The following is a 19,035-nucleotide window of genomic DNA, read 5'->3' as shown; positions in this document are numbered from 1 at the left end:
AACTTTGTAGAAGTGAGTATACCATAAATACTTTCCATGGACAGAGGCCACACCTTCATTCTTCAAAGAACGCATTTTCCACATTCCAGGGGCATTCAAAGCCTCCCAAGACAGTCTTGGTTCTAAGAACCTCCTCATAGCAGCCCAAAATCTGCCCTCACCATTCTAATTAACACTGGAGTCTCTCAAATTTAATTCCCAGGAGCCCATCATTTCTGTCATTCCTGGCATCCTGCCTCTTTTTCTGAGTCTCTCTTTCCCCAGATGCCTTTAATATCTTCCTGCAGTCCAACTCAAGCAAGACTTCATCTAGGGAAAGATTCAATGCAAGAAAGGATATTCAGCAGCTAGAACCAGAACAAGCTGATATGTGAACATTGTCTTTGAAAGCAAGAAAAATGAAGTGGCTTTACCTACAGCACAACACTACAGACAATGTGACCAGTTGTTGGCATTTATTCTGGATAGGTCTCATGGATTAAATTTTAAGAAAATTATAGATATAACTTATTCATTTGACATTTATTTTACCTGAATAAGAAAGACATGGAATATTTCTAAATGCAAGACTGGGCATTTTAAACAGTGAAAGGAATCAGAGTTTGGGTTTTCATGAAGATGGAGCCAGACATTTGTTAACTTCTGTCTCATCATGTCTTGGCCATGATAGGTTTAGCATGTCCTTCTGTAATAAAACTCGCAAAGGCCTCATCTTATGGCCAAGTTATCCTTGTTGCACACTGCTCAGAGCCACAATGTTATTACCAAACATTGATTTCCTTCTGAAATTAACAGTTTTGCAGTATTGAAGGTCAAGTACAGGAATTTTCTGTGCTGTTCAGTGCTTTTCCACTGAGCTACACATCCAGCCTTTCATAGACTCTTTATGTAACTGACCACGGCATTCATAATGTTCTGGGAGCATGGAAAATGGAAAGGCTTCTTGTCAAATAAAATGATACATCCATGAAAACCATCCTCTATGTGGTACCAGCTCACAGGGACCCCATGCTCTTCTAAGCGCTTCTTGTAAAGCAAGCTGTGATCACGGAGCAGGTCATACTCACAGCTCACCAGGAAGGCCTCGGGAAGCTGAGAGATTATCTCATCATCTGCAAGGATAGGTGTTAAATCAAATATCTGTTTATTTTCCAGATAAGCAGACTCATTGAACGCCTCAAGAACCTGAGGTTCTTGATATTCCTTTTTGAGCCTGTCTGGAATGTTATCAGAACTGAGCCATTTTCTGTGCTTCCTCCAGAAATCTGGAGGAATACAGGATCCATTCAGTATGGCATCTTTCCAAGAGACATCAATGGCCATGCATTTACAGACAAAATTCATCGTCATTTCTTCAGTGAGGAATGGGACATTTTTGTATTGTTGAAAGGATGGTAACTGCAGATTGATTATCTGCACAGGTGAACAAATAAGAATCTGAGCTCGAATCCTGGGAAGATCAGTCCTGCCCACCAAGTTCTGGGTAGCCATAGCCACAAATGCAGCACCAACACTTTCCCCACAGATTACCACCCGTAAGGGGTCAACCCCATAGGCTTCTGGGCCCTTCAGAAAGTGGATTGTGGCATTGAGGCAGTCCTCATAACTGATAGGGTAATGGTAGTCAGGAAGCTTGCGGTACCTGGAAAGGAAAGAAAAAGAAAAGCACAGGCATGTGCTGTCAGTGTTAAAACAATGTACACTACCTTCCCCTCTTAAGTGATTGACCTAGTTACACATGAATAATAACCCCAAAATAAGGAGGGTGAGCCCCACTTCTCTCTGATATGAATTTCTATCTGAATATGAACAACCATCCTAGAGTCAGGAGTCTTGAACAATGCTGGGGCCATCTAGAAGTGGGGCAATCTTAGAAATGGATACAATGCAATTTGAATTGTAAGGTGAATAGGAACAGGAGGAATACTGTAGTTTGTATAAGTGTTCTCTGAAGGGCCATGTGTTAGATGCTGGTCCTCAGGCAGATGCTATTGAGAGGACGTGGAAGTTGAAGAAATGTGACCTGTGGGGGGACTCAGGTCAATAATTTCTGACATTGCCAGTTAAACAGAAGACCCAATGCTATTATGGGCTACTGGACTCTTTTAGAATATTTTGCTGAGTTTACACACCTATAATATTCAATAACGGAACTTAGAAAAAATGGGGTACACTGATGAATGTCCATTTTGTATCTGTGTATTCAAAGTGGTTGGGATAGATATATAGTTGCATTCTCTTAATGAATAGAATGATTTGTTCTAATGGTGTTTGTAAATAGGATCACAAGTCCGCATCTTGTACAGCAATTAACCACTAAGAAGAATATATGCAGTGTATTATTTGTTGAAACTGTACTTCCGATTTGATTTGAAACTGTCTCATTGCTGTTTATCAGTAAAACTTTGAAAAAAAAAAAAAAAGAAATGTGACCTAATGGCAGTGTACCTTCAGAGGAAATTATGGTCTCTCCCTCTGTCTTTCTCTATCTCTGTCTCTCTCTGTCTCCATCTGTCTCTGTCTCTTTCTCCATCTGTCTCTGTCTCTCTCTGTCTCTGTGTCTCTGTGTCTCTGTCTCTCTTCCTCGCCCTCGCCCTCTCCCTCTCCCTCTCATGAAATGGTTAGTTCTTCTTTGCCATATGCCTAAAGATGTGGGCTGAACCAATTTGAGACTGAAATATCTACAATGTTTGGCAAAAACAAACCATTTCTCTTTGGATATTGATGATTTTAGGTATCTCTGATAGTGATACAAATCAGACTAACACAGTAAGACCAACTGTTTATGACAATCTATTACAGCACACACACTGACTATGAAAATACAGATGCTACACATTTGAAGTTAAACTCAAGAAATTCACTTTCTCAAAGAGTTTGGCTATGTTTTCACACTTATATTTGATGTACAATCTGGAGAAGAAAGACACCTTGTGCACCCTCAGTATCTCAGCATTTCTCAGGCATCTCCTCCGAGGCACCACCACTGCCCTCCGACAGCCTTATTCCCTACCTCTGGCTGAAGCAATATGCCCACTGCTCCTCTGATACTGCTCTGTCCCTCAGGTCAGGTCTTTCCTAACGTCTGAAGCAATGACACAATGAGCACTTTCCTACAAAATATCATTGTGGGTGCCCATTCATATCATTCTGTGTTCCTTGTTCAAGTGGGTTTTTTATTCCAAAGGCCTTTTGGAGAATCGACTCAAATGGTGAGATATCAGATAAAATGACAGCCAGTGAGAGTTGGACAATAACTTGTTTTTAAGAATATTGGTGCATTTTAGACATACATAATGATGAAATTTGTTACAGGAAATTTGTACCTGTATATGATATATTTTGATTCCTCTTTTTTTCCCCCAATCCTGTCTCTTCTCTTCAACTCTACTCCCTTCCCTATTCACAGAGATTTGTTCCTATTTTATCCTTTTAATATCTTTTTATTTTTTGTTTTCTTTCCACCTGCTCCTTCCTTAGTTCCTCCTTCTTTTTGAATAGTTTCTTCTTATTTTGCAATGTCTATTGTACATTTTGTTCCTCATTTACTCCTGCAGTTTCTACACAACAAAAGAAATCATCAACAGAGTAAAAAGACAACTCACATTGTGGGGAAAAAACTAGTTAATTGTCTCTCAAACAAAAGAATTATAATAAAGAATTGAAAACAATAAGACTTCCCAAATTTAAAGATCCAAGCCAAAAATGGACATCTCAAATGAATACAGACTTTTCACATGAAGAAATACACACAGCAAATAAATATGTGAAAAAAAAATTTTCAACATCATTGGTCATTCCAGAGATGCTAATTAAAGCAACACTGATATTCCATCTCAACCTAGAAAGAGTAGCTAACATTAAGAAGTCAACCAGGGGCTGGTGAGATGGCTCAGTGGTCTAAAGCACCTACTTAGAACAAGTCTTAGCAAAGCACAGGGACCGCGGTTCAATCCCCCAGCACCACATGCCAGCCAGCCCCGCCCCCTGGTGGGCTGAGCTGGCAACACACACACACACACACACACACACACACACACACACCAATAAATTAAAAAAAAAAAGAAGTCAACCAATAACAAATGCAGGAGGGGCTGTGGGGATAAAGAAACCCTTCTCCACTGTTGGTGGGAATTCAGACTAGTGCAAACATTGTGGAAATCAGTGCAGTAGTTCCTTTAAAAACTAACATTAGGGGTCTCACTCAACCCAGCACTTCTCATTCTGGGTATCTTCCCAAAAGAATTAAAATCATAATACCACAGAAGTACATGCACACCCATCTTTATAGTGGTACAATTTGTAACAGCTTCATCTTGGAAACAACCCAAATGTCCACCAACTGAAGAATGGATTTAAAAAAATACATGGTGAATGCTTTCTTTCCCTTTCACAGTATTTATTGCACCTTTCATATTTTATTTACTCTTTAAAGTTCTTACACTAGGAAGACAATATGATGTTTACACACGCAGGTCTGATTTATTTCACTTAAAAGTATGATCTCTAGTTGCAGCCATTTACCTATAAAAGCCTCTAGTGTATCTTTTTTACAGCGAAGTGATACTCTATTGTATAAAAATACCACATATTTTTTATCCATTACTCAGTTGATGGGAATTTGGGTTATTTCCAAGATTTAGCTATGACAAATCTCACTGCTATAAATATAGGAGAAAAAAGAAGGAAAGGAAAATGAGATATATATGCATATATACAGGATAGTTTGGGTAATTGTACTGCTGACTTCTGCGGGCCTATTGAAAGGGGAAGTTAAGGCTTCATTTTTTTCTTCACTCCTTTTAAATTTTTTTATAATTTTTGATCAGTTTTGCATGCTTACATCCGATAATCTGAACGACTAATTTGAAGACAACTAATACACAATCTAACAACCATTATTTAACTCCTATTATTTTTTAGTGAAATTCTGCATCATTTCTACTGTGTTTTTTTCTATTTTTTATTCTTTTTTTAAAATAAAATATGTGGTGGTTTTCTACAATGTAGTAGTATCCAGCCATAAAGAAAGACAGTGGGACTTAGATAGACAGCTGCTTTCTCTTAGTTCATTGAGAATAAAAGTTTGTACTAATATTGTCTAGAGAAGATATCATTTCTGCATCTTGTCCTCTGAATAACTACTATGAAGACAACAATATGCAATGTATCATTTATTGTAATCATCCTACTAACCTGTTTTGAAACTGTTTCATTGCTGTTTTATCTTTTTTCTCACTAAAATGAACAAAATGTTTTTAAAAATAAGAAGGATAAGCATGAGAAATTTCTGGGGTAATAGGTGCACAATGAGACCATATTCTTAAGTGAAATAAATTAGAATCGCATGTGTAAATATCTCATTGTTTGCCGGGACTCTGGCTTTTGGAAAGATGTTTCTCTGCTAAATCTCATCTGAGCAGACAGATTCTAAGTTACTTATGCAAATCACACAGCTGTGCAGTCTACCCCAACCTTAGGCAGCCAAAGTGAATGCTGTCCACTGAAGAGGCAAACTACACTGTTATCAGGGTGATTTTTAAATTTTTCTTAGTTGCCTCTTCTAGTGTCTTGTCATTTCTTGAAACAAAACCTGCATCACATGAATAAGCACTCCCATAAGAGTCTCTTCACCACTCCTCAAGATCAAAAGGTCTATCTTAAAATATACTGCATATTGCTTTCTGCCATGCTGGCAGTTGGCAGGTAGGTAGCTAGTGAGCTAGCTGAGCCAGTGGAAAGGGAATTATTTTAACAATGCAACCAGCACCTGCAGAACACTCAACAGAAAGGTGATCATGATAATCATGAAATAAATATTACAACGGAGTACCATTCTCCTCTAAACAAGGATAAACTTGCGACACTTTTAGAGGTGAATGGATGCGCCTTGGGACCCTACTTTTAAGTGAAATATAATGGACACATGTTTAAATTTCACATTGTTTCTCTTGTGTGGGAAGCAAAAAGCATAATTAGAACCAAAATGGATGGTGTGTATTGAGAAGTGTGGGAAGATGTTCAAATGAGCAGGGGAATAAGAAAGGAAGAAGGAGAAAGGGAAGAAGGGAAAAGAAAAAAGATAATGGAAGGAAAATGGAAATAAAAATTTTGTAAATGGGGAGGGGAGGTGTTGAAGGTTAGAAAAGGGAGTGGGGAGAAAAATGAATTAAGATACATTAGGTACAGTACACATTCCCTACGATGAATGTGATCAATATGTGTTTGGCGAATGTACTGAAATAAAAAATGAAGTTTGAAAATAGAATAAGATGCTTATTAAAGAGAATGGGAACGACATAAGGACAGACATGAAGATCAACAGAGAAGAACTTTGACTCCAAAAATATATCCATAATTGATATACTGTATATTCATTTTCAATAAAGATGCCATGGAAAGTTTAAAGAAGTGACATCAAACTGTAGGAATGCACGTCCATGTTTACAGTAATAAAGTCACAATAGCCAATCCCTATAAACAGCCTAGAAGCTCATAAACAGAAGAATGGATAAAGAAAAGGTGACTAGACAGGAGATGATAGATAGATATAGATAGATAGATAGATAGATAGATAGATAGATAGATAGATATAGATAGAGATAGATAGTAGACAGATGATAGATTAGATAGACAGACAGACAGACAGACAGACAGACAGACAGACAGATAGATAGATAGATAGATAGATAGATAGATAGATAGATAAAAATTTGGCCTTAAAAATGCAATGAAATCAGTCATTTGTAAGAAAACAGGAGGGGCCCGGGAGATAGCTCAGTAGAATAAGCACTTGCCTGGCAAGCCCAAGGGCTTAAGTTCAATCTCAGGTTCCACCAAAAAAAAAAAGGAAAATAGAAGGAACTAGACATGTAATGCTAAGTGAAATAAGTCAGATGTGGAAAGTTAAATACCCCAATGAATAATAAATAAATGAACAAATGAAGAAATAGCAAACTCACAGGGAAGACAAGGCAGACTTCTGGGGGATGGGAAAGGGGACTAATGGGAGAGAGATAACAGTAAGGGAGAAAGGGATTGAAAAGTGAAGGACACCTGTAAAGTGCATTCGCAAGTTCCCAAAAATGAACATTACTGTTATGTATTGAAAGCATCAACTAATAAAAATCATTAACATTTTAAAATTAACTTTTAAAGAATATCAAGCTCTTAAAAATCTTAAAACATTTTCCCTAAATACTTCACCAGTAACATTCTCACATGCAGTGCTGTGCCCTTTCGGATCCCTTATTGTCCCATGACAGTCCAAAGCAGCTTGGGACCCTGAAGTCACATTTACTGTCACGAGCTCATCTGCTCACACACACACACCCCCATGAGCATTCTTCCAGCTTTATGCTGCTCTAAATGGAGCTACTCCCATGTTTTGGGCACACAAGCGTGAGTGCCTCCCAGGTCAGAGCCTTGCTTTTTGTTCTACAATCAACCAGGGACCCCCACCCCAGCACCTTCTTCCCCTCATGGAAAAGCTGAGGAATGTCTCAGAAACTCACCCCACACACAAGACCACAGAGTCTGTCTCCCGGGCCAGGTAACTGCACAGGCTGTGGTAAGAATCTGCAAGACAATGGGCCAGGGATATAACTCAGCAACATGAGTGCCTGCCTGGCAAGTGCATCATCCTGAGTTCAATCCCCAATACTGAAACAAAAAGAATCTACAAGACAAAATAGGGCCAGTGCAGCTCACGTGTAAGGCCCAGCATCTCCCCACCCAGCCCTAGGGAGACCAATCACCATATGGGCACAGGGTGATGTCCTATCTGTTCCTACTCTGTAGTGACTCTGGCAGACTCTGCCTAGGAAAAGCCAGATGTGAGACCCCAATCTCATAAATGCCCAGGATGCAGTAGACCTTGGGGTATAGTTCTTGACTGAGGGAGCTGGGAACAAGGAAGGCTTGGGGATGTGACAAGCATAATGGCAGGACTAAGCAAGTCGGGCATGCCGGCTGGAGATACAAATCCTATTTCGTATTTATTTATCTTTTGTGCTTCTCTTTATTTATATTTATTTTTATTTAATTTATTTTAAAGAGAATAGAAAAGTAATAGTTAAGACATTAGAAGTAGTGCATAATTTATTTTAAATAAACACAATGATAGGTATTCAACAGTGGTTGTTAAATTGTACATTACTGTCTTCAATATAATTGTTTAGATTATAAAGATAATCATGTAAAACTGGCCAAAGTAAAAATTTTAAGCATTAACTTCTACCTTCAAAAAACCAATAGACTTCCTTCTTCTCCCAGACCCCAAGCTGCTGCTTCTTCCCAGCACTGCCCTTGCCACCTCCTACTTAGTCAGAGCTGGGCTGGGTCAGAGTGAGGCAAGTAAGGCAACCACTGTGGGTGAAAAGTTGAGGTCTCTGGGACACCTCAGCCATCCAGATAGGCATCATGATGTCATATTGTAGCATTCACTCACTGGACATGAAACATGCTGAAACACATGATAAGCAAGCAAGTGGAGCTTTCAACAGCTGCTTCTTTCCACTTAAAACACTTGCTCTGGGGCCTTGGAGATAGCTCAGTGGTCTAAGCACCTGCATCGGCAAGCTCAAGGATCCAGGTTCAATGCCAGTACTGCATGCTTTGTTGGCTCCAACCCAGGGGCACTGCTAAGACCGGGTGTGGTGGTGCACACCTGTAATCCCAGTGCTGGGGTGGCTGAAACAGAAGGATCACTATGAGTCCAAACTACATAATGAGACCTTGTACCTAATACAAAAAATTAAATTAAAAAAGAAACTTGCTCTGCTTGATGACATCTGCTGGTATATGAATTGTGATAGTTTGTTCATTGTAGATTGATGTTATTATTGCTTTTTAAATATTGCATTGAAATGCGGTATTATTTGTCTTTTTTGTTTGTTTGTTTGTTGGTTTGTTTGTTTGTTTGTTTGTTTGTTCCTCGAGTGCCTTCAGGGCACTTTTGGCCAGCAGGAGAGTTGTGAGGTTCAAACTCCAGCAACCTGAGGCTGACAGCTTTGTGGAAACAGCCACTTAAAGGCCTGAGCTAGGGCCAGGCCCCCTATTTGTCTTCTTCACTAGGCTTTTCAGTGTTCCCTGCTTGGGAGCTTGAGGCATCCACCCCATACAACTCTCCCAAGTCCCTTCCTTGGCTTAGGACAGCAGCCCCTCACTCCCTCTCTGTAGCTCTGGCTCGTCCTCATTTGCTGAGCCTGGACTCAAATGTTCCATGCTCAGAGATGCTTGGTGTGATCTGAGATTCTAAATTGTAAAGACTTTGCATTGCTACTCCAACAGCTTGCGTTATCGACATGCGGAATTACTGACCTAGCTGAAGGCGCCACACTGTCCCGCTCCTTCACTGGCTGACAAGTACGTAGGGCAAGGACTGGGTCCTTCCTGTTTTCCTGTCTCAGCTGTGTGAGCAAATGGTCTAACACTCGGTGGGTGTTCCATAAATATTTGCTGATGTATCCTGATCTTACCTTTGGACATGACATTATCCCTCAGTCAAGCAGGTACCTGGAAAATGGAGCACTTAGAGGCTTTTAGAGAAGAAAAAATATCCCCAGGAATGGATTCCATAAACAAGAAATGCAATTGAATTGTGAATAAGGACACCATTTGCCTAAAGAGCAAGAGCGGGTGAGGGCAGGTATTGTCACCATCCAGCTACAAGAAGCAGGCCTTCATTTAAAGCAGCTTGCATGAGGGAAGAAGGTGGCCTTTGCTTATGGTCTATATCTCCCCATGCAAGAATGCATGCATCCATCCACTTGTTCACAGCAAACTGGTGCCTTCAGGCAGTCATTAGCTCACACATACATCTAGTTATTCATTCAAACAGTACATACGGAAAGCCAGGGACTTGGGACCCAGCATCGAAGAAAACAGGGCTTTTCCATGCATAGCTGAAGTTTTAATTCTGAGTAGATAGTAAACAAGAAACACAGGCAGACCAAGCTCAGCTCAGACTGTGACAAGTGATACAGAGACATTTGACAAGAATGAGGTCAGGGATGCAACAGGGTCCAGGGCAGAGCAGAGAAATTCCTGAGCTCTGATGTGAGCATGGCCCCTTTGGCCGGGTCATCTGGTCAGACTGGAGAAAAGGGGTCATCAGCCAAAGTCAGAGTGGGGAATCTAGAGCCTGTTGGCACTGAACGCTTAAGGGACAGGGTGGAAGAGCCTGATGCATCTGCAGCCCAGAACTACACAGAGGCTGAGGCACAGGGAGGGCACAACAGGGGCACCAGGTGTGAAGGGATGGGTTTGGGACCCACAGAGGGCTGCAGGTGAGGCTGGAGCACAGCAGGACAAGCTCCAGCTTGTTTTGAAAGATCGCTCTAGATCTCAGGTTGAGAGGTGAAGCAGGGGACATTTGTGGGATCCTGGGATGAAGAGTGAGGGCAAGAGAAGATGGATTGGGTACACAATGGCCCTACAGGGTGGAGGGCAGTGCATGGGTAGGGGTCCCTGTGAAACAGGACAGACAGATGTTTACTGTAAATGTAATTGAGTGAGGAGTCACTCTCAGGGCAGGCACCCTCCTGGGACATTGCTGTTCCTACCAGAACACAGACTGTCAAAAATAGGAGCCACTACCTGTGGAAGTGGCCACTCATAGTTGAGCCAAAAGTAAACTCTAGGCCATGCTTCTGTGCTCCCCTGAAGAAACCCCCACTGCTGGTTCCTCTGACTCACTCTATGGGCTATTCCTGGGATCTTGAGGAAAGCTCTGGTGCCTCTGGGCCCTTTTGCTGCCACACTCCAGGCAGCTTCCGACACCAAACTCCTTACCCAGGCTGCCGAACATCACGCCCCCTCCATGGTAGAAGATGACACCTCGCCGGGGGCTACAGGATGCTGCACTGGGTTGGAACAGCCTCACAGGGATTGTCCCAAAGTATAGGTTGGTCACCAGTATTTTAGGGTCCTTCTTGATTATGATCAATCTGTCGTGTAGAAAGCGGACAAAGCGGGGCATTGAACAAATTCCCAGCTTCTCTAGTATGTCCCCCTGTTGGAGACAAGAGGAAGAAGATGAGTTACGAGTTGAGGTTGGGATCAGAAGGGCAGATAAGGCTTCTCATGTTTCTTTTCTGTCTGCTGCATGTGTGGTCTCCCCATTGCATCTCAGTGAGCTCCGCCTTATGTGGAGGCAGGGAACTTGGTTTGCAGGTCTTCCTCCAAAATGATTGGAAAGTGATGTCGATTAAAAAATGATGCTGCACATCATGTAACTCAGTAGTGTCCCAAATTTTCTGATCAAGGAGATTATGGGGACAAAGAGGAAAGTGATAGATAATGTAGAGTGTGCCTAAGGAGAGTCACATGAAGAGAAAACATTCTCTCAGGCTTTCACAGAGAGCATGTTGGCCAAGCAATGGCTGTGACTCATCCACATGGCTGACACTGACAAAGGTTCTACAATCTGAGGTACAGGATCTCAGGATAAATCCTGAGGGGATTTCACTGACTTTATCAGACCCAAAAGCTACAACTCTTGTTGTATAGGTCCTGCTTTACCTTGGTCTTAACATTCCAGAAGAAAAGCATAAAAATGAAATATAAGAAATAAAGCCATGGTGTTATGTTGAGCTGTAGTGGACTCAGGTCAACAATTTCTGACATTGCCAGTGAAGCAGAAGACCCAATACTATTATGGGCTGCTGGACTCTTTTAGAATATTTTGCTGAGTTTACACACATAATAGAACTTGACAAAAAAAGGGATACAGATGAATACCCATTTTGTATCTGTGTATTTGAAGTGGTTAGGATAGATATATGGTTATATTCTTTTAATGAATAGAGGGATGTGTTCTAATGGTTTTTGTAAATAGGATATCATGTCCACATCTTGTATAGCAATTAACCACTAGGAAGAATGTATGCAATGTGTTAATTATTGAAACTGTCCTGCCAATTTGGTTTGAAACTGTCTCATTGCTATTTGTTTCTCAATAAAATTATGGAGAAAAAAAGAATCCCCCCCCCAAAAAAAAAATAAAATAAAATCTAAAAAAAAAAAAATTATGTTGCAATGCTTTGAGTGTCTGTCCTTTCTGAAGTTCATGTTGAAATTTCAAAACCATTGTAACAATATTAAGAGGTGATGAGAGAGAAGACCCCCCCTCCCAGTGAAACTGAACCACTGTGGGTTAACTGTACGGGTAAGTGGCCTGGGGAAATTGGCCTCCCTGAGCTCCCTGAGAAGACTGGTGGCTTTGACCCCAGTCATGATCATGTTCAGATGTAAGGTAATGTCAGTGGAGCATAACAGATTTGCAAAGGCCTGTCTGAAGTCCCTGCCTCCCTGGGTCACTGTTCATTGTCCTTTCATCAAGGACTTTGCTTTTGTAACTTTGCTTTGTGCTGTTTCCAGTGGAAAATTGCCCCATAGTATAGAAACAATATAAAAGTGCAAACAGAGCCTTGTTCTCAGCTCTCAGGTAGACACTCATCACTGGTAATAAACTGTTCTTTGGCTTATTACTCTGAGTCTTGCCAGTTCTGTCAGAGATTCCGTTCAGTCTCCTGCTGCATTTGGTTCCCTGACAGGGACACAACCAACTGTGGGGGATTTCCTTCCCCATGGACAGAGCCAAGTAGCTAGATAGGCTGGGAGTGATCCAGGGGAGGCCACCCCACTCAGCAGGCAAAGAACCTCAGCTGAAAGTTGGAGAAGACCAAAAGGCATTTGGCGGACATCTGAATCACAGTAAGGATAGGAGCCCCAATTCATAGAGGGATCTGAAGGAGGGTCTCCATTTAGAAGGCGACCCATGCAATGACCTCCAGAGGAGGCTGATCCTCCTCTTGTGTCCCTCAACTAGCTGCTGCCGGAATGCGATGACACTGGAACACTCCAGGCTGCCACTGGTGGGTGTGAGTCTTACAGGACATAGGTGAGTGTGGGATTGAGGGGGCATCACACCCTGAATATCAGTTGGTGGGCGCAAGGCCACAGTGAGGTGTAGAGTTCTGACCCATGTGGGTCCATGCCTTCCTTGTACAACTTAGGGCAGCACTGCAGTCAAAGCCAGGGCCACTGGCCCAACGGTGCTGACAGGCCTACAACTCTCTGCAAAAAAACCAGTCAGTTCACAGACAAACCAATTAATGTCTCCTGTTATCTTTCTCTGGGGGTAACAAGATACATGGAAGAGAGTGTTATGGTTTGTGTCTAGTTGTCCCCGCAAAGCCTCATGTAGTCATGGGGCAGATTTCTAGAGCTTGAGATTAATTCATAATCCAATGCTGCAATTATGGGTGTGAGTGCTACTGGGATTATGGGTGTAAGAGCTACAGCTGCCCTGGCACAGATAGTCTGAAGCAATATGAGGAAGGGAGAGAGGCTGCCTTTGCTGCTGCTACTGTTGTTGACTTTGCACCTACCTCTTTGCTCTTGTTGTTTTCCTGTTTTCCACCACCATGGACTGCTGCCCTTTGCTATGTGCCACTCTGCCTTGGAGCCAGCCAAGTATGGACTAAAACCTCCACAAACTGTGAGCTAAATAAACCTTCCCTTCCTTAATTTGGAATGTTGAGTATTTCATGCCAGCAATGAGAGAAAAGTAAGCGACACTGGGAGTCAGGGTAAGTCCACTCTGTTAGGGGTTAGGAATGAAAAATTTAAGAAGAAATGCAATGGAGCCTCTGGACAGAGACACTCTCCTGGGAAACTCTAGGTCCTTTAAAGTAGAATGGCAAACGTTTCAGGTTGGATGGGCAGTGCAGTGTTCACTGGAAAAGGTTCTGGTCCAGAGAGTTTGGCAGGAGACCTCAGACACCGACATCAGTTTCCCCATGTATGTGGATTCATTGTTACAGCTAGTTATTTCTCCCCCAAATCCTTGGTTGAGGGAGCCCCTTTCCAGAGTTCTGGCTGCCACAGTCACCAACTTAAATAAATGCCCACCATTTATTTTTTCCAGTGACTCAGAAGACCTCCTTTTAGAGCAGCCATCCTCTTATATTCAAGGAATGAGGCCTGAGTTAGAGACCTTCAACACCCCTGGCACCCAGCCCTGTGGTTGACTCACAAACACACCAGGAGCCCCCCAACCAGGAAATGCTCTCCCAGCCCTTGCCACACTCCTGTAGGCTGTCTTCTGCTTCCATTCTCCTGCACACCTCCAAGCTCCCATCACCTGGTTCTCCCAACTCTCTGGGCACAGCAGAGGTGTATTCTTGATTCAAGACTCAGCTTCCTCTCCGGAAAGGGTGCAGAACATTCCAGGGCCTGGAGCAACCTTCTTTCATTTATCAGCCTTGTACCACCATTGATTTATTGAATTGGAAATGTCACCCTCACACACTGAGAGGCCACAACACTCACTGACTGGCTGCAGGCCATCGTTCAGACTCATAACCCTACTTGGTTTCTGACTACTCTCTTCAGCACCAAGGAATGCCACTGTGTTCAGCCTGCTGCTACTAAGTGACTAGAAGAAAACATCCCCCAAAGCACCCTTGATCCAAGCATCTATGCTAGGTAACAGCTTCCTGAAGAGGATCCAGCTGGAATTCCAACATTTCTGAACAAACTGAAACAGCTGAAGGACTACCACACTGCCATTACATGGCCTGCAACATGGAGGCCAGAAGCTGACCGATATTGCCAAGGTAGAAGAGACCCTCCAGAGACCAGAGAAGAATCTGAGTGTATTTCTTGGTGGCCTCTGTGAAGCACACCATACCTACCACTCTGATGTAGAGAACCCCCAAGAACCAGACGATGATCACCACAGCTTTTGTGAGCCAGAATGCTATGGCTATTCAAAAGCTAGAAGGCTTCACAGGTATGAATATGGCCCAGCGCCTGAAAGTCGCCAACAAGGTGTCTGTTAACTGAGATGTACAGGAACACGGAGAATCTAAATGACAAACGAAGATGAAGGCTGACCTCACTGCTGTAGTCCCAGTAGGCAGAACAGTAGAGATTCCAGACACATAAAGGAAACCAAATGAGAAAAGAAACGCACTTGCAAGGTGTGTCCATCCCTGAAGAAAGACCAGTGTACCGAGGACCATCACAAGCAGGAATGTCCAAAGTTAAAGAGAATGGCTGAGCAAGCTGAGAACATGAGGCAGCCAGCTCTGCTATCAAGTAGGAGGGAGAAGCTCTCCCTTTGAGGCCTGAGAGAATCCAGGTTCCTGATCTCCCCCCAGGGCCTATGGTCTACACAAATGTGGGGACCAGCCAATAAAATTCCTGCTAGACCCCACAGTGCACTATTCCATTGAGACATCTTGTATCCAGCCTCTAGGCCAACAAACTGTTGCTATCAAGGGAGCCATGGGGCAGTCTAAAGCTCAAGCTTTTTGCCAGCCACAGATCTGTAAGATAGTAGGCCATGAAATGATGCATCAGTTCCTATATATGCCAGATTGCCCATTTCTCTTCTTAGAGAGGGATTGATTAGCCAAAGTAAGGGCAAAAATGGACTTCAGGGACAGAGAGATGATCTAGAACTGCCAGCACTGTGGCTGACCTTGGCTCTGACTGTCCCTCTGGAGTAGGAATGGAGTGTACAGGCCAGGACAGTTTGAAAGGCCCTTGAGGGCAACAGAGACTTATTTGGACTTTGGCCCTGATTCTCTGCTCAGTCTGGCCATAGATCAGGCCCCAGTCATGGTAGAACTTAAGCCAACTGCCACCACACTGGTTGCTCAGTGTCTACCTGACTCCTCAGGAAGGAGGGATTAGGGACCAGATGAATGACATAAGCCCTATGATAAAGAAGTTGCAGTCCTCACCTGCCTTGTGCCCTAGATGGTACAGACAGTTCATGCAACTACCCACTAGCCCCCCAATTGTTTCCCTACTTAATTTGGAAGAATTAAGTTGACCCAAAAGGATAAGTTTTCTTTCAAACCACCTAACAGGGGGCCTACCCCTTAGCTCAGTTCTTTAAGTGGCTGCTTCAACAAACCACCTAACTCACATCTGAAAATTCTAGGCCTCAAGCTAAGCCAACTGGGCCTTCTCCAGCTCAGTTCAGAGCACCCTGACACCAAGGCACCTCTGTTGGCAGAGGTGGAATCTAGGCCTCTTTAACTGCAATTTTTCAGTGCCCTCTTGGCTCAGCTACACCTCCCACTATTTCCTAGGAGCCTTTCTTACCTGCCATCCCCCGCAACACACACGCCATGGATCGCTCCCAACTTACTTTATGTCCAAGCTCAGAGGTCATGTTCTTGTGCAAAGCATTCTCTTTCCCCTAATGGTGGCTTCTTCCTCCTTAGAGACTCTTGCTACCCTCCTTAAATTTCTTTAGCAATCTCTCAAGGCTTTATTGCATGGGTATATCCTCACCCAGGTGTCTGCTACATCAAAACAAATGCTTCTTGTCAATAAATATCTCATCTCATTCCTAGGTAGTTCTCCAACTTCTAGAACAAACAATGTTTGTTCAAGGAATCTGGAACAATGCAGCGTGATGTTGAACTTAAACCTAAAATATTATATGGTCACAGATATGCCTTGAAGGTACATTATTTTGCATTGGTTTGGTCCAGTTTGCTTTTTTCATTACTTACTCTTAGAATATTTTGCACAACTAGAGTAATTTATGACATAGATAGTGTGGAAGATTATTATTATTATTATTATTATTGGAAGACATGTAGTAAAATACAATCACTTATGCATGTAAGACAGATATAAAGAATATCAGTTATTGTTACAAATATTATTGTTTTTATAAATATGTATTAGAAATGTTTAAGGTCCAGAACTTTAGGTATGTACTGAAAGTCCTTTATAAAATATTCTAGCATAATCAGCTCTTTAAGATAAAAGTAGTAATTTGTTCTTGCTCCCTCTGCTCCTCCCTCTACCTCTCCTCCTCCCTCTCCCTCTCCCTCTCCCTCTCCGTCTCCGTCTCCGTCTCCGTCTCCGTCTCCGTCTCCGTCTCCGTCTCCGTCTCCATCTCTGTCTCTGTCTCTCTTCCCTAATGGGGACCAAACTCAGAACTTCACTGCACCTAATCAAGAACTCCACCACTGATCTGTGTTTCTAGCTGCCTATGTTTTATAGTGGGATCAAAACAATTCATGGACACTTTTAAGTCTACAATAATTTCAGGAAATGCTGTAATGTTGATCTTCAGGGATTTGATCAACACATTACTATTGATGTACTCTGTCGAACTCCTTTCTGAGTATCTAACGTAGTGCTGCATGATTTTGATGCTTTTCTTATCTAATACCAACATCATCACTCCTATAAAGTGCCTCCCTGTCTCTCCTCACTTTTCAGAGAAGGAAACAGCCTCGAAAACCTAAGGTTTCAAAATGGTAACAGACATTCAGAGCTCAGAATCAGGTTATCTGATACCAAAACTGTGCACCATATAATATGGGCCACAGAAAATTTTATGTTTATTCTTCACCCTCACGGTGTATATTTCTGGTTCTTTGTAAAACATTTTAGTATTATGCCTTTAAGTTTTACATGAGCATTTCTTTAATGGCTTTGGTGAATCTAAGTTTGCAGAGAATTGTACTTCAAATTTTTAAGAATTAGATTTGTACATAATTATCATTCTCATGTTTATTGTTCATTAGATTATAATGGTATACTGTTATTTATGGATTAAAGCTGTTCTCCACTCATCACTCCTATGAGCATTCTGATCTTCTAAGCTCTGAGTCACCAAGCACTACTTACAACAAACATCCCAGGGCTTCTGCAGCCTGCATCTCCAAACCTTTCCAAAGTCTCCCCACAAACTAAAGCTTCTGGACCCAATGGCCAGGTACAGGGACAGAAATGCCTCCCATTTTATGGAACCAGTTGTCTCTGTTAGTCACTTTCCCTCCAATAGCCCAAAATACCTTATTGTCACCACTTGAAGAATGAGATCTTTATTTGCCTCACAATATTTCAGAGAGTTAAGTCCATGATCAGCTGGCTTTGAAACAAACAGTACAGAGGAAGGGCAATAGCAATAAAAACTCTTCCATTCAAACTGAACTGGAAGCAAAGAAGCAAACATGCTACAGGAGACAGTGAAGAAGCAGATATATTACTCCACCGAACTGTCCCCACAGCACATTCTACTAACCCCCTCATAAGCACATGAGCCTCACACTTGAGCTTAGCCAACCCACAGGTCATGATTTTACCCACCCGAAGACATAAATACTACTGGCCCTGTGTCACAGGATAAAAAAGGGATGAAAATAGGTATAGAGGGGTAAGGACAGAAACAGGGAGAGGAGATAAAGAAGGAAAGCAGAAACAAGAAGATAAGGAATGGCAAATTAAAGAATGGAGCAAGCTCTGATTTGAGGGACTCTCAAGAGAACAAGGACAAATGAAAGAGGAAATGGGAAGGCAAAATAGAGAGAGAGCACCCCAACTCATGATGGGGCCTGAGCATAAACTCACCAAAGTGGTCACATATAGAAATGCACAATGCAGAATTCTTAACTTTATGGGATGTTTCAAAGTAGAGGGGACATCTGTGGTGAGGAAATGCTTCAAGACGGCCCACACAAAGACTCCCAGGAAAAAAATGAGCAGGCTCAGGGGCAGCACCAGCCACAGTACAGCCATGGTCCAAGTGCAAGATGTTGCCCTGGAATTTGCCTGAAGAACACCTGCCTGGTTATATGGGCTGTACATCTGCCTACTCTTTCTTGACAGTGTCTGACACATAGGCCTGATGTAACCTGAAGTATAAGCTCGCCAATTGGAGCTAGGTATCCATCTACCAAACAATGCAAGGACCAGGAAAGTGCATCCTCCACACCAGGTGAAATTTGGGACATGGTCAACCCAAAGATCAGTAGAGATCAGGCTCATGGCGATCAAATGCTAGAGTATCTGTAAAGAGGTTTCTCCTCAATCACAGAGGCCTCCACATTCTGACTTTCTGACTGGAAAATAAGAGATGAAGTCCCCCAAAATAAGAGATGCACTCTCCCAAATCACAACAGTTTCTAGCTCACATATGCAACAATATGTGGTAAAAGTGAGAAAACCACATCTAATTCATGGCTGTTAGTTCTCTGCCTGTTGAACTTC

At 42.4% G+C, this 19,035-nt stretch overlaps 1 protein-coding gene across 1 annotated transcript; it reads right to left on the bottom strand.

Moving 5' to 3' along the window:
* Positions 1–873: 873 nt before the first annotated feature.
* LOC101559944 (arylacetamide deacetylase-like 4) lies at positions 874–18,564 on the bottom strand. Its single transcript, XM_004647950.1, has 4 exons — positions 18,397–18,564; positions 10,795–11,014; positions 7,515–7,578; positions 874–1,642 (listed from the first exon to the last, which is right to left on the bottom strand). Exons 1-4 carry the CDS (start codon positions 18,562–18,564, stop codon positions 874–876), a joined length of 1,221 nt encoding a protein of 406 aa, XP_004648007.1.
* Between the last annotated feature and the right edge of the window lie 471 nt (positions 18,565–19,035).

The sequence above is a fragment of the Octodon degus genome, unplaced genomic scaffold (genome assembly GCF_000260255.1).
Source record: "Octodon degus isolate 3935 unplaced genomic scaffold, OctDeg1.0 scaffold00343, whole genome shotgun sequence".
In the NCBI taxonomy this organism is placed as follows: domain Eukaryota; kingdom Metazoa; phylum Chordata; class Mammalia; order Rodentia; family Octodontidae; genus Octodon; species Octodon degus.
The sequence above is the reverse complement of the archived record's forward strand: the minus strand, read 5'-3'. Positions and strand labels throughout refer to the sequence as shown.